Consider the following 16225-nt stretch of genomic DNA (forward strand, 5'->3'; position numbering starts at 1 on the left):
CATTATATGCCTGCTTCTTACTTTTACTCACAGGAATGGAAAGCAAAGCGGACATTGGTAGAATTTTGGAATTTGAACTTAAACGGTGTAAAGATAGTATTGGATTTAGACAAACTAAAAAGTTGCAGCTTAGAACAACACAATCCACAAAGAACTCGTGCGCGCGCGTGTGTGTGTATGTAGTTAAAAAATAATTATGAACTACCTCACCGGTTCTGTTTTCCTATTGATACTATTTTATAGCATAGTCAGATAAAGAAGGACAACGCCCCACAACCCCTTCAGGTCTTCCGAGACCGAGTGGGAGGGGTAGGGAAGCTTTCTTCTGGCTGGAAACCGGGTTTAAATGCTTGCACCTGAATGAACACAACTAAAAGTACCCCAGATGACAAATTAAGTCCATCACCAACCAAGAACAGGAACTGTCTTTCAACGAATCTCCAAACAATTTTCTTCCACTAAATCTCACTCAAAACTTTGGCCGAGTTGCATAAGATGACGAACAAGTCCAATCAACCCCCTCCCCCGCCTCTCAATACGAAATCGCGAAGTAAACTTGAGTTATTCTCTGACACTTTGTCAGCGAAGTAATAAATAAATAAATAAATAAATAGAATCCAAACAAATAGCAAGTGGAGATCTGCGTCAGTAAAAGACAGTTTCGTATGCCACGAAAAGAGATGAAGTCTAAAGTTTCTGGCAGAGAACTTTTCTTCTCCGTGTCACGATCTTCTCTCCACGAAGTGACGCGAACCAACACGAGAGTCTCTGTAAGGTCGCTCGGCTTATACCAGTCATTCAAAAAGGGGGAAGAAAACCTTGTACAGTATTGTAGATCTTGATGTAGAAAAGAGGTGATAGTCACAGATGCAATGCTTTTGATCATAAGTTCATTTCGTCAGGAATAGATAACAGCAATCTATTTCACAACCTCTGCATATGTCAATTATCATCTGATTGGTTCATTGACAGTGACGTCAACATAGTACGAATTTCAAATTTCGTACAAACCTTGTCGCTGTTTTCGGAGAACAATAACATACAGCCACTTAAGGTAATTACTTTAAGCGTTAATTAAACTTCTATCCTTATTTTACTAAAGTATCTTTAATAGTTTTTTTTGGCACTGTCATGGTATTAGCTGTCAGAATTGAAAGTAGAACTGACAAGGAACGTTACTGCTGGTTTGAGTTGATTCTTTGGCTACTGACTAGCCGGAGCTATCTATCTGTCTGTCTATCTCACTCTCTCTCTATCTATCACTCGTTCACCTCTGTTTGTGTCCGTAGAATTTATCAAATTAGAAAACGCAAATTTAATATAAAAATATATTTTCTGAAATTGCAAATTATTTAAAATATAAAAATATAATTTTCAACAGAGAGAATTTATCAAAATAGAAAACAAATGAAGTTTGAAGTTTAAAAATAATAGGATCAACCACTCACGACTAGCTAGCGTGACTGCGCGTTCGGGACCACTCTGCTTTAGTAGTACCCTTATACTCTGTGTGTTTTCAAACGCATGGATTTAGGTGTCAAATTTGTTCCAATAACTTTCGAGTGATAGATAGATAGATAGAGAGAGAGAGAGAGACAGACAGCTCGCTCCGGCCAGTCATGGTATTAGCTGTCAGTAGCCAAAGAATCAACTCAAACCAGCAGTAACGTTCCTTGTCAGATTTTTCTACTTTCACTTCTGACGGCTAATACCATGACAGTGCCGTTTTTTTTTTCAACTTAACCAGAATGTTATAATATCGTATTATTTTGTTTATATACTACTTTGGTTATTTTCATATCTAGGTCTACGTGGTAACTTTTGTCAAATAAATGTTAAGTATTGTTTACAAAACGAATAAATATTTCCAATAACTTATTTTTTCAACAATTGTTAATTTACTAACAAAATGCATATTTTCTTGTCGTTACAAATATTTCCATACTGCGTATTTGTTTAACTTAAAGCTTAAACATTATAGTTGTAAATAATTTGACCACCAACTAAACGAACAACAAAATTCAGTTGACTGCGATAATTATTAAAGTTAAATTTTTTTTCAGTTTGTTATGGTATATGTGACACTTTCTTCCATCACCCATTACTACACTTCATTTAAGTTTTCCAGCTACTCTTGCTAAAAAACAAATTGTTGACAGTAATTCTTCGAACACTTTACCCAGTTTTGAAGAAGAAATTTTAGTTTTCGGATTAGAGCTCAATAAACTTTCAGAAAATTATTGTTCTCTTTCTTTTTTTCACATTATTGGATTGTAAGAAAATGGAATGTTTTGATGTTCGTGCTTTTCCTTTCGGTTGGTTACGAATGTGTCCATCTCATTTCCTAACAGCAAATTTAGCTATAAGAAGAGAAAGAATAAATTTTGTATTCGCATGCAAACGAAATACAGACGAAGTCCTAAATACCCCACTCTCTCTCTCTCTCTCTCTCTCTCTCTAACTTTCCTAGTATTATGTGTATGGGACAAAGATAAAAGTTAAGTGTTTTTGCAATGTTTTCTTATGAGTAGGTATTGTTGCTTAACCCCGGTTTTTAATTCATTTTATAAAGTACAGCGAAGCAAACAGGGCATAAAATGTATTAATGTATTTAGTTTATTAAGAAATTGCTTACTGTTGAGAATATGGCGCAATGAATCAGCTGTTTGAAATAAGCAGGTCACAGCGAGTTAGCGACTGTCTACGTCGTTGTTTAATCTGCTAGAAATAGCAACCAAAATCTTTCTTAAATTGCATTCGTAACATCTGAAATAACATGTTTAATAATGTAGTCTGAGACATACTCCTTCGAAAAAAGAGTTGTTACGGCTAGAGTGCACCTGAGCACTATACACAATAATTTCATTATTATCATTATTATTATTATTTATTATTATTATTATTATTACTATTATTATTATCTACTTTATACGCAATGTAATGAGTTGCACGTAGTCTCCACTCTTCAGTCTATTTTTGTATGTCTGTTTGACCAAAGTGCCTAACTACGACCATCCCATCTTCAATATATTTTTTGGATCTTTCTCTTTTTTAGATAAGCGTTGTTATATGTTCACATCTATGTGCATGCGTAGGTATACGTATATATGAATACATCTTCACTACCAACATGTTTGTCAGAGTGGAATAGGGGAATGCAACATTCTCACCCCCTACCACACAGAAGGCGGATCTTTTTTAAAACGGGGGCCACATTTTTCATGAACGAAACACTTTGAAACTTGGAACACTGGTAGAATGTGTCATATAAAACATCTTTTTCTCTTAGTCTTCTTAAAAAAAAAAGAAATCCATAAGTTATTCCATGTTAAAGTTGTCGTATTTCTGTAATTTCAACCAATCACTGACGTTCATTCAGCCGATATACATTAAGTGCCGACTACATAAACAAACGATTCTGAAACAATTAACCCTAACCCTAACCCTAGGGTTAGGGTTAGGGTTAAAACAAATTTAAAATGAAAAAAGCAAATAAAACGAAGGTATGGAGATTAAATACGCTTTACATCGCTTAATCAGCCAAAGGAGTAAATATAAACAACTGAATACTTGTCAGTAATTGGTTGAAATTATCGAAATAAGACAATTTTTTACATGAAATAAATTCGAATACAAAAATATTTTTCTGTTCTATAACACAAAATAGATAAGTATACGAAGTTTGAAAGTCTTTCCATACCAAAAACACTACGTAAAATATTAATGAAAAATGTGGCCCCCGTTTTAAAATAGATCCCAGAAGGTTACTTGACTGATTGGCATGAAGTTGTTGACCAACTCACTCCACCCTCTGTCTTCCCTTGGCATACCTGATTTCATATTCCTGAATCTGTTAATCTGCAGCCTTATTCCACAACAGTTAAGGATTAAACTTGTCAGGAGTAGAATGCTGTATATGCTGGTATATAACATGTCTTATATGCCAGATTATAAAATGTGAACCTTTAAATTTGAAGATGAAAAACATTGCCAAACAATAGTATAGGTGTTATATGTTCATATCTATGTACATGCATAGGTATACGTATATATGAATACATCTTCACTAGCAGTACTATTTTGTTAAGCGCATCCACTAAGTAGTATGAACTGTGTTTAAGGCAGATACGCACAGCATGTATCACTCTGCTATAGACACTGTTTGTAAACATGTCAAATAAAGTAAACACGTAGAAACATAACAATGCCTTCAGTGAGTTGTTTATTATCCCACAAAGAACAAAAGAATACATGACATGGTGGCAGCGATAAATACTAATCGAAAACAGTGCCTTTACAACAAAACCCGAAAACAACAAACCTAAAATTTAAGAAACTGAATTTCGCTTCGTCTTCACACACGACGATCAAAAAAAAAATGGCGTCCCCCGTCGCCGTACAGATGAATCTACATCCAACCATGAACTGGGAAGCGGATGATATCGTGGAAGCATTCAAGAAATTCAAACCGTAAACCCAACTAGCTTTCAAAAGTTTCCTGAAAGGTGCAACTGCCGATGAAAAGGTAAGCTACATCCTTTTATGGACGGGAGAGAAGGGCCTAGACCTATTCAATAGTTGGGACATGTCAGAATCGGATTGCAATAATCCAGACATACTTTTAAAGAAATTTGAAAGGCACCTAGAGCCCAGATCAAACCATAGAATTCATAGATATGAATTCCAGGGCCTGAAACAATACCCACAAGAAACGATTGACAACTTCCTGTCCAGACTAAAGAATGTTGCCGAGAAGTGCAAATTCAAAGACAAGGACGAAAGGATTGTCGATCAACTTATATGGGGGTGTGCTCATAAAGAAGTCCAGAAATCCCTCATCGGTAAGGACGCTCTCAAGTTGGCAGAAGCAGTAGACACTGCAAGAGTATTCGAAGCCACTACCAAACAAATGGCGTCACTCACTCTGCAAACAAACGCAACAGGCAGCAGTGTAGATATTGTATCTAGATGTGGGACGAAACAAACCCACAAACAGAGAACATGCCAGTACTGTGGTACAGAGCATGAGTTCAATGACAGGAGGAAATGTCCTGCATACGGTACACACTGCAAAGCATGTGGAAAACCCAACCACTGGGGGAAAATGTGCAGACTAGCAAAGTCTCAAAAATATAAGCCCCAATTTTCAAAGTGGAGTGGAAAAAGAAGACAAAGAGATATACATGCCCAATATCTCGAAGAAAATACTTCAGAGGAGGAATTCTTGGCAGTCGGCATAATAAATATAAATGAAATGGGAAATAACAACCAAAAGAAAAATGAGGCATACACAACTATAGAAATTCAGAAGAAGTCAGGCAGGAAACGAACATACATTGACCTGAAGCTGAAGATTGACACTGGAGCCTAGAGTAATATCTTACTTGTCAACCTCTACAAAAAGATGTTCCCAGAACACTTGATACATGAGCATAAAGTCAAAGAAGGAATCCTCACACCAAGTGATGTAATCCTCACTGCATACGGAGGTACCAGGATTCCACAACTGGGCAAAACAACCATCATAGGGACACACAGAGGAAAAATAATTAAGTGTTCTTTTTATGTCACAAAAACAGATGGACCTGCAATTCTCGGACTTGATACCTGTCAAAAGCTGAATATTGTGTCAATCAACGGTGAAGTGAAGGCAGCTCCAAGCAGGATTGACAGAGATATGCCTACCAAGAACCGACCATCAATCACAAATAAAGAAGAACTGATAAGCATGTACCCAGAATGCTTTGACGACACTGTCGGTTGCTTTGAGAAATGTCGATACCACATAACAGTCGATCCCAATGCCAAACCAATTGTCCACCCACCTCGCCGAGTTCCACTAGAACTAAAAGAGAAGCTGATGTCAGAGTTGGACAGAATGGGAAAAAAAAAAGAAATAATCACCAAAGTGACACGGCCAACTGACTGGGTGAACTTTATCGTAATCAAAGAAAAACCCAATGGTGCCCTACGAATATGCCTCGACCCAAGAGATCTGAACAAAGCATTAAAACGGGAGTACTACCCAATTCCAACACTTGAAGAAATCACACCATCATTAGCTGGATCCAAGATATTCAGCAAACTGGATGCCAGTAATGGGTACTGGAATGTGAGGATAGACAAAGAATCATCGATGCTAACTACTTTCAACACACCATTTAGCAGATACCGATTCAACCGACTCCCATTTGGATTAAAGGTGAGCCAAGATGTTTTCCAGCGCCAAATAGATGAGACCTACCAAGGCTGCAAAGGAGCAATTGGGATAGCAGACGATATCCAAGTGCATGGCACGAATGAGATCACACATGACTTCAATTTACATGAAGCTATGGAGAAAACCCGACAAGCAGGTATCAAACTCAATGCAGACAAGTGTGTGATAAAAGCAAAAGAGTGTAAATTCTTTGGAATGATATACTCTGCAGAGGGAGTGAAACCAGACCCCGCTAAAGTGGAAGCCATCAGAGATATCAAAGAACCCAAAGATAAGAAAGAACTCAGGAGCTTCCTGGGACTCTTCAACTACATGGGAGCCTTCATACCCAAGCTGGCCGATCACACTGCAAATCTCCGAGAACTAAACAAAGATGACGTAGAGTTTGATTAGTGTGCTTCACACACAGGATTTCAACGCAATGAAAAAGCTCATCAGTAAAGAGACAACTCTGCAGTACTATGATAGACGCAAGCCAGTAACGCTCCAAGTTGATGCTTCTATGAGAGGAGTTGGTGCAGCATTTATACAAGAAGGTAAACCTATTGCATTTGCCTCAAAAGCTCTCTCACCCACAGAGACAAAGTATGCGAACATTGAAAGAGAACTCCTGGCAGTAGTATATGGCTGTGAAAAATTCCATACATAACTGTATGGCAGACATTTCAATATTCAATCAGACCATCGGCTGCTAGAGCAAATAGACAAAAAGAACCTCACAAAATCACCAGCCAGACTACAAAGGCTACTGTTGAGGCTCCAAAAATATGACTACAACATCAGGTACAAGCCAGGAAGGGACCTGATATTAGCAGATGCTCTTTCCAGACTGTCCTCACATGATAAACAGGAGATGGAAGGACTAAGTGTAAAGGTCCACCACATTGTAAATGTGACAAACACAAAGCTGGAACAAATAAAAGAAGAGACCAGCAAAGATGAAGAACTCCAGCTCCTTACTCAGATGGTGATTCAGGGGTGGCCAGAGAAGAGACATCAGGTGCAGCCCCTCATTCGTGAATATTGGGCCATCCATGATGGCATAGCTGTGGAGAATGGAATCCTGATGGCTGGATCCCGAATAATCATACCCAGATCAATGCAGAAAGAAATTCTTGAAAAGATCCACCAAGGGCATCTGGGAATGGAAAAATGCAAACTCCGAGCTAGGTCAGCTGTGTATTGGGTAGGCATATATAAAGACATAGAGAAAATGGTTTCTGCATGTCACATCTGTCAAAAGCACAGAAACACACAGCAAAAGGAGGAGATGATGTCCAGTGACATTCCAAGAAGGCCATGGCAAACTATTGGAGTAGATCTTTTCACAGAGAACCAAGAATGGTACTTGATAATGGTCTGCTACTACTCCAAATTCCCATTTGTGAGGAAAGTGAAAGACCTGAGAGCCAGAACAATAACTACAGTGGCTCGAGGACTTGTGGCAGAGCAAGGAATACCAGAGCAGATCATATGTGACAATGGAACCCAATTCACATCTCAGGAATTCAAAAAGCTAGCCAATGAGTATGGGTTCAACATTGTAACCTCATCTCCACACTACCCCAAAGGTCATGGATTCATTGAAAGACAGGTGCAAACAGTCAAAAGAACACTAGTCAAATGCCGAGAATCCAAGGAAGACCCACACCTGGCTCTTTTGTCCCTACGAGCAACACCACTGAGAGCTGACATGAAATCCCCAGCAGAAATGCTGAATGGCAGGAAATATAAAACCACCCTGCCAACTAAGATTCAACCTCCTATTGACCAGGAAGAGACAAGGGCAAAGCTAGCAGCCACTCAGGAACAAGCGCAGAAATATTACAACAGACATGTACAATATTTACCTGAGATACTTGGAGGACAACATGTGCATACTCAAGATCCCATAACTAAAACATGGATCCCAGCACAGGTTGTCAGTAGAGCTGAAACTCCAAGATTGTACATTATAGAAACTGAATCAGGTAGGCAGCTGAGACGTAACAGGGCCCACATCCGCCCAACACCAAAGCTATCGAGGATAACACGTGCAACACCTGCAGCATCAGTGACAACACCAACAAGAACCACAACATGCACAGCAGATGACAGCACAAACAGAATCCGTGTTTCCACAGGATCATCACCCCAACGGGTACCAACCACCCATCCGCAGCCCAACAACACACCTCAGACACCAGTGCAGAGCACAAGATCCACCAGATGGAGATTGAACATTTTACCACCGATTTGATACCGTTAAGAGAGAAGGAAAATAAAACAACTACTTCTGCTAGATTAGGAAGCAGAAAACCATGTGTGTGGGCAGAATAATCCCATGGTTTCTGCTGCAGGATTGCCACCCTTGCGCTGACAACCATTAGTGTAAGGGAGATTACTTCTATAAGAAGAAGGGATGTTTATGTTCATATCTATGTGCATGCATAGGTATACGTATATATGAATACATCTTCACTAGCAGTACTATTTTGTTAAGCGCATCTACTAAGCAGTATGAACTGTGTTTAAGGCAGATACGCACAGCGTATATCACTCCGCTATAGACACTGTTTGTAAACATGTCAAATAAAGTAAACATGTAGAAACATAACAATGCCTTCAGTGAGTTGTTTATTATCCCACAAAGAACAAAAGAATACATAACAGGCGTGATTTGAAGAAAATTAGGCTACTATTTCTAACAGGTTAAGCGACTGCCCTCATTGCCCCGATAGAATTCTTGGCTTTCTGTATGTTTGTCTTAAAACAACCGTCTTAATATTGAAGGAATATACTGGGTGTTGAAAAGGCACTGTTGAGCGATGAGAGAATGTAATTATATTGGACTTATGTTAACTTCCACTCTATGTTCTTCATGCAGAAAGCATTCTCTTTTTTCATGTCATTAATTTAAATTGCCTAATGAGTGAATGTTTCCAGTCTGTGACTTGGTAAATATGAATAAAATTATGCTGAGGATGCCAAAAACCAAAACCTTCCATATTTTCCCTCTACCTACCATAGATCAGACTCCTTTTTACTGCATACTCATTTACTTACTTGTTTCAGTCATTTGACTGCTGCCATGCTGGAGCACCGCCTTTAGTCGAGCAAATCGACCCCAGGACTTATTCTTTGTAAGCCTAGTACTTATTCTTTCGGTCTCTTTTGCCGAACAGCGAAGTTACGGGGACCTAAACACACCAGCATCGGTAGTCAAGCGATGTTGGGGGTACAAACCCAGACACACACACACACACATATATATATATACACATATATACAACGGGCTTCTTTCAGTTTCCGTCTACCAAATCCACTCACAAGGCTTTGGTCGGCCCGAGGCTATAGTAGAAGACACTTACCCAAGGTGCCGCGCAGTGGGACTGAACCCGGAACCATGTGGTTGGTAAGCAAGCTACTTACCACACAGCCACTCCTGCGCCTATGTTCACATTCAATTTATAATCAGTTTGAATTTTGGAGTGATGGGGAGCAGGAGGTGGAATTGGATGCTAGAATTGCTGATACTGGTACAATAATGTACCAGCTCCAACATTCAATCACCAGAAGATGAGAGATTAATAAAAAAAAAAAAATTCGGTTTTTTTTGTGGTCATAAATATTGGGTAATGACCGAAAAAGTACAATTGTGAATATAAACGGAGGAAATGGGGCTCTTCCAAAGGATCTCAAAAGTAACGTTACTCGATAAGGTGTATAGCTCAGAGATCAGAAAGTCTCTCCAGGTCGGGCTGCTATTGCTCTGCACTAAGAGGCTGTAACACTGGTACCACAGACATGTGATTTGAATGTTGCAGGTAAGTGTTGCAAGACAGATTCTTTCAAGCTGAGCCAACTAGCAGGAGCCCTAGGAATAGACCAAGGATGAAATGGCTGAATAATATCCATAGTCACAGTTGGCACTTGAGAATCCAGCTGGAGAGTCTGGCGGTTGCTTTTGATAGGACCCTACAGAGGAGATGCCTGAGGATTCAACCCTCACAACCCTTCCATTAATAACAAAGAAAATGGATTAAATTTTGGGGTTGTCTCCCTCACCCTTGATAAGTGTTATTAATTCCCGTGATCTTTTTGTTTTTAATGAAGGTGCAGCTCATTCATGATATTACTTAACTATATGTTATGGATACAGAAGGCAACCTGAGAAAATTTCCCATGTCACAGTACCAAGAATGATGCTGTCCACTAACCCACTCCTCCTAAGCAATTATTTTTAACATAGCCATCATCAAAAACATCATTCTCAAATCTCCCATTTGTTTTGGAAGACACAAATCACATACCAGTTGGATGTTTTTGTGTTTTCATACAATTCTGGTTTTGTACATATTTGGTGTCTAACCTCAGTTCATCCCTAATCAGGTTGACCTATGGTCAAAGGCATTCTAGTCATGACCATCCAGACTTTTGTTCAAATATAGTATATCTACAACTAGATTATCCAATACGTTTTTTCAAGTAAGAAATTATGAGGAGATTTAGCTGCTATTTTTAACAGTTTGATTAGCTGAGTGGCTGCATAGATAATCTCTCATTGGGTTTCATGTATATGCTTATTAAAGACATTGTCCCATATATGTGACAAGCATACCTTGCCATGAGCATTCAGAAGTTGTAGTTTGAATATATTGTAGTTTAGTTCAGAAAAGGAAACTCAATCATTATGATGAATTCTTATCATCATCATCATCATTCTGAGGAACTTGTGATATGAGATACAAAAGCTGTGTTTAAAGAAGAGGGGATTAGTTTAGTTGAAACCTTTTTACTCTTAATCATTGTGTACTCTCATGTTTTCCATAGTCTGTAAAGTCCCTTTATGGCCTATGTCAACTCTGAGCAAGCCTATGATCAGAGTATTCCAGTGATGACCATCCTAACTTTTTAGGAGTATCTAGAACTATGTAAGCTTATGTGTCCTTCTCTTTTCTAAAGGTCTCCTCTATTACAATGCTATTGATATTTAGGATGCTGTATAGAAATATAAATTAGCCCTTAATACTTGACAATTACTTTATCAATAACATAAGAGGAAAAGACAAGTAGACTTTGATGGAGGATTTGAACTCCGATCATAAAGGGCCATAACTAAATATCACAAGGCATGTAGGATGTAATTTAAGAGATTTGGCTGCTATTTCTAGCAGGTTGAGCAACCACAAAGAGGCACTATAATTGGTTTGTGTGGTTAGAAGCTGGAAAGACAGCCAATGATGTGAAAATGTCCATCAGTATGCCAATAAATGTGTAAATATCTAAATTTTTCAAAATCAATCTCCATTGTTCTCCATTTTACTTGCACGAAGGCATAGATGTAATGCTAACAAGCTTTACATAGAAGACAACTGCATGATTCAGTAGCAGAATAGCTAATAGTTTCTATTTCTGGCGCTGCTGCAAACTCTTACATCCAAATTCCCTAGAAAAAAAAAATATATGTTTATGCGCTTCCTTGTATATTTTTAAAGTTTACATTAACATATCTGTTATTAATACTACGCAGCTCAATGCTGCATGTTTGAACTATAATCATCACATCTTTTATTCAGATACACTATTATACTATCCAGCCTTTCTCTTTTGAGGGTTTAGAACAGTCGTTCTCAACTGGAGGCCCATATATGATTTTGTTGTTAAAATTTTTCTGCAATAAATTGGTTATATTTCTACAATACACAAAATATTTTAATGATTTTTTTTAATACAATTCATAATAATATTTAATTATAAAAATATATGGTTTTTTAAACATTGAATGGCTTGAAGAATGCAGTAGAGTAAAATAGGAATTAAAGGGGTCCGTAGGTAAAAATGGCTGAGAAACACTGGTTTAGAGTGTAATTTTTCTGTTATTCCTGGTAAGTTGTGTTACTATATAAAAAGTCTCTCTTTGCTATTTTGCTGTGTCTCTGAACAGGATTGAAATCAATTCAGTTCATGTTCATCTTATAGAGAGTAAATAATAGATTTCTTTTCCTGGGAAATTAAACTGTGTTAAACCAGTGCCATATCCTGAGAGGAAGGTTCAGATCTCTGCTTAGCACAACTGAAAATGGAATTTGATAATGATTTGGGGGGATGTTTCTAAATTATGAACTTTTAATTAACTTACATTTATTTCTCTTTGAACAGGATGACAGAACCAACAGTCTACCTATTCTCTGATTGGGAGATAGAAAACATTGAATCTCTACTCACTGAGTTGGTTAAAGATATCTCCTCTAATGGCAATAATGGTGAGTTTCAGCACTTCATTTCATAGCAATGTGTGTATGGTTGTTATTTGATCCAGCAAAAACTCATTGAGCAGACCTATGATGAAAGGATTTCCTGATGTAACTATCTTGTCTTTTTGTACAGGGACTATATTATCCCATGTGGAGGCGCAATGGCCCAGTGGTTAGGGCAGCGGACTCGCGGTCATAGGATCGTGGTTTCGATTCTCAGACCAGGCGTTGTGAGTGTTTATTGAGCGAAAACACCTAAAGCTCCACGAGGCTCCGCCAGGGGATGGTGGCGAATCCTGCTGTACTCTTTCACCACAACTTTCTCTCACTCTTTCTTCCTGTTTCTGTTGTACCTGTATTTCAAAGGGCCAGCCTTGTCACACTCTGAGTCACGCTGAATCTCTACGAGAACTACATCAAGGGTACACGTGTCTGTGGAGTGCTCAGCCACTTGCATGTTAATTTCACGAGCAGGCTGTTCTGTTGATCTGATCAACTGGAACCCTCGACGTCGTAAGCGATGGAGTGCCAACGCAACATATTATCCCATGTATCTATTATTTTTAATGTGATTTTAAAATCTGGCTGCTTTTCCTAACAAATCGAGCTTCTGCATAAAGACTTCTTCATTGGCTCGTGTGTATATGATTATGCATAAACCTTACAGTTGATTGGTAGAATACTTACTTAATCAGAAAAGTACTTTGCAGTATTTTTCTCGTTCTTTACATTCAGAGTTCAAATCCTGACAGGGCCAGCTATACTTTTCGTCCTTTTGGAGGCCAATAAAATATAATAACCAATCCAGTACCAAGAATGATGCTGTCCAGCACCCACTACACTCTCGGAGTGGTTGGCGTTAGGAAGGGCATCCAGCTGTAGAAACTCTGCCAAATCAGATTGGAGCCTGGTGTAACCACCTGGTCCACCAGTCCTCAGTCAAATCGTCCAACCCATGCTAGCATGGAAAGTGGACGTTAAACGATGATGATGATGATAGCCATCATCAAAAACATCATTCTCATAAAATATTGTCCCTGAATCCCATTAACTGTGAATTATGGATAAATTGAGCCCACAAATTCAGTTTTGATCTACAATTAAAGATCTTTTTTCTTCAATTAAGAGACTGATAAAGATACAAAATAATGTTACTTTCCCTCTGCAACTTTCCTCCTTTCCATGGAATATGTGATTTGTGTTTTGGAAGACACAAATCACATATTCTGTTCCTCTTTGATGTACAAATCTCTACCTCTTTGCTGTCTAGGTTACTCCCGATATAACAACCTTACTCAGAAAGGTGGTATGTGTTTGCATATATCTAGAATTCACTCTCTCCACCACTCACCTGAATGAACAGCAATAAAACATCCAATTACTCAGGTTCAAAGATTTTCCTCCTCATTCTTTTGGATTCATCTGTTGCTTCTACCATGCTCCAAAATTCTGACAGCTGTTTGACTGTCTTTTGTTATGCTTAAACGATTTCTGTATTTATCTTTGAATTCACCTTTCTTAGTGATTTCAATGTCCACAATTTCTTTCAGCTCTCATAATCTTCTCTTAGATGGTGCTGATGCAAGAACTAATTTCTTTGCAATTCTGAACTATCTGCAACAGCTAGTCATCTCCCATTTGCAGATAATCCTGACTGAGACACAGATAACATCATTACCATCGTTTAACGTCTGCCGTCCATGCTAGCATGGGTTGGACGATTTGACTGAGGACTGATGAACCGGATGGCTATACCAGGCTCCAATCTGATCTGGCAGAGTTTCTACAGCTGGATGCCCTTCCTAATGCCAACCACTCTGAGAGTGTAGTGGGTGCTTTTACGTGCCACTGGCACGAGGGCCAGTCACGCAGTACTGGCAATGGCCACACTCAAAATGGTGTTTTTTACATGCCACCTGCACAGGAGCCAGTCCAGTGGCACTGGCAACGACCTTGTCCGAATGATTTTCTAACGTGCCACCGGCACAAGTGCCAGTAAGGCGTAGCTGGTAACGATCACACACAAATGGTGCTATTTACGGACCATTAGCATGGAAGCCAGACAGCTGCTCTGGCAATGATCATGCTCAGACAGTGCAGTTAGTGCTCCATTGGCACAGGTGCCAGTCATCGAACATGGTTCAATTACGATTTCAATTTCACTTGCCCCAACAGGTCTTTGCAAGCAGAGTTCAGTGTCCAATGAAGGAGAGATTGGCATGGGTGCCAGTCATCGAACTTGGTTTGATTTCGATTTCAAATTCACTTCCCCAACAGGTCTTCACAAGCAGAGTTTAGTGTCCAATGAAGCAGAGTTTAGTGTCCAATGAAGCAAAGATGCGAATAAGTGAGCCAGCCTTCTGGCAGAGGCCACAGATTATGCTATCACTTGGCTTGCTGGATCTTCTCATGTACTGCATATTTCCAAAGGTCCTGGTCACTAGTCATTGCCTCGGTGAGGCCTAAAGTTTGAAGGGCGTGCTTCACCACCTCATCCCAAGTTTTCCTGGGTCTACCTCTTTCACAGGTTCCCTCAACTGCTTGGGTGTGGCACTTTTTCACACAACTATCCTCATCCATTCTCACCACATGTCCATACCAACGCAATCGTCTCTCTTGCACACCACAACTGATGCTTCTTAAGTCTAACTTTTCTCTCAAGGTACTTACACTCTGTCGAGTATGCACACTGACATTACATATCCATCAGAGCATACTGGCTTCGTTTCTTGCAAGCTTATGCATGTCCTCAGCAGTCACAGCCTATGTTTCACTGCCATGTAGCATGGCGGTTCATATACATGTGTCATACAGTCTGCCTAGGCCCTTTGTCACCAGCAGAGGTAAGAGCTCTCTGAACTTTGCCCAGGCTATTCTTATTCTAGCAGCTACACTTTCAGTGCACCCTGCCCCACTACAAACTTGGCCACCTAGATAGCGGAAGCTATCAACTACTTCTAGTTTTTCTCCCTGGAGTGTGGCAAATGTTGTTTTCTGCACATTTTCAGTGTTTATTGCTCCTGAGCATCTGCCACATACAAAAACTATCTTGCTAGTTAGCCTTCCTTTGATATTGCTGCACCTCTTATGTGTCCATAGCGTACACTGGGTACATCTTATGGAGTTTCCACCTACACCTTTTCTACAGATTGAGCAGGGCCATCTACCTGAAGGGGTTTGTGTTTTGTCTACCTTCCTACTTATTAGGACTTTGGTTTTAGCTAGGTTGACTCTAAGGCCCTTCGATTCTAGTCCTTGCTTCCATACCTGAAACTTCTCCTCTAGTTCTGATAGTGACTCAGCAATTAGGGCAAGGTCATTAGCATAGAGGAGCTCCCAGGGGCATCCCATCTTGAATTCCTGTGTTATTGCCTGGAGGACTATGATAAATAAGATGGGGCTGAGGACTGAACTTTGGTGGACCCTTACCTCTACCTGGAATTCTTCACTGTACTCGTTGCCAGCCCTCACCTTATTGACAGTGTCCCTGTACATGGCTTGCACAGCTCTCACTAACCACTCATCTATCCCTAGTTTCCTCATTGACCACCAGATAAGGGATCAGGGGACTCTGTCAAAGGCTTTCTCCATGTCAACGAAAGCCAAGTACAGAGGATTATCTTTGGCTAGGTATTTCTCCTGCAGCTGTCTTACCAGAAGTATTGCATCAGTGGTGCTTTTCCCTATGTCCAAAAACGAAGAGGCTACCTGTTTTTTACAAGTGCTTTAAATCTAATGGAGTGACTTTCAAACATTTTTGGCTCACTAA

General features: G+C 39.4%; 1 protein-coding gene across 2 annotated transcripts in view; it reads left to right on the forward strand.

The window, feature by feature from the left end:
* Positions 1–821: 821 nt before the first annotated feature.
* The window catches only part of LOC106883193 (PCNA-interacting partner-like), a 42511-nt gene continuing 27107 nt past the window's right edge, over positions 822–16225 (forward strand). The window contains exons 1-2 of one of the 2 annotated variants that reach the window (XM_089349727.1): positions 822–1054; positions 12362–12465. In XM_089349727.1, coding sequence (XP_089205853.1) covers positions 12363–12465 — 103 coding nt within the window. In that variant the 5' untranslated portion in view covers positions 822–1054; position 12362. The remainder of the gene's footprint in view (positions 1055–12361; positions 12466–16225) is intronic. The other variant, XM_089349728.1, reaches the window with a different exon arrangement.

This window comes from Octopus bimaculoides, chromosome 3 (assembly GCF_046866305.1).
Source record: "Octopus bimaculoides isolate indiv1 chromosome 3, ASM4686630v1, whole genome shotgun sequence".
NCBI lineage: Eukaryota > Metazoa > Mollusca > Cephalopoda > Octopoda > Octopodidae > Octopus > Octopus bimaculoides.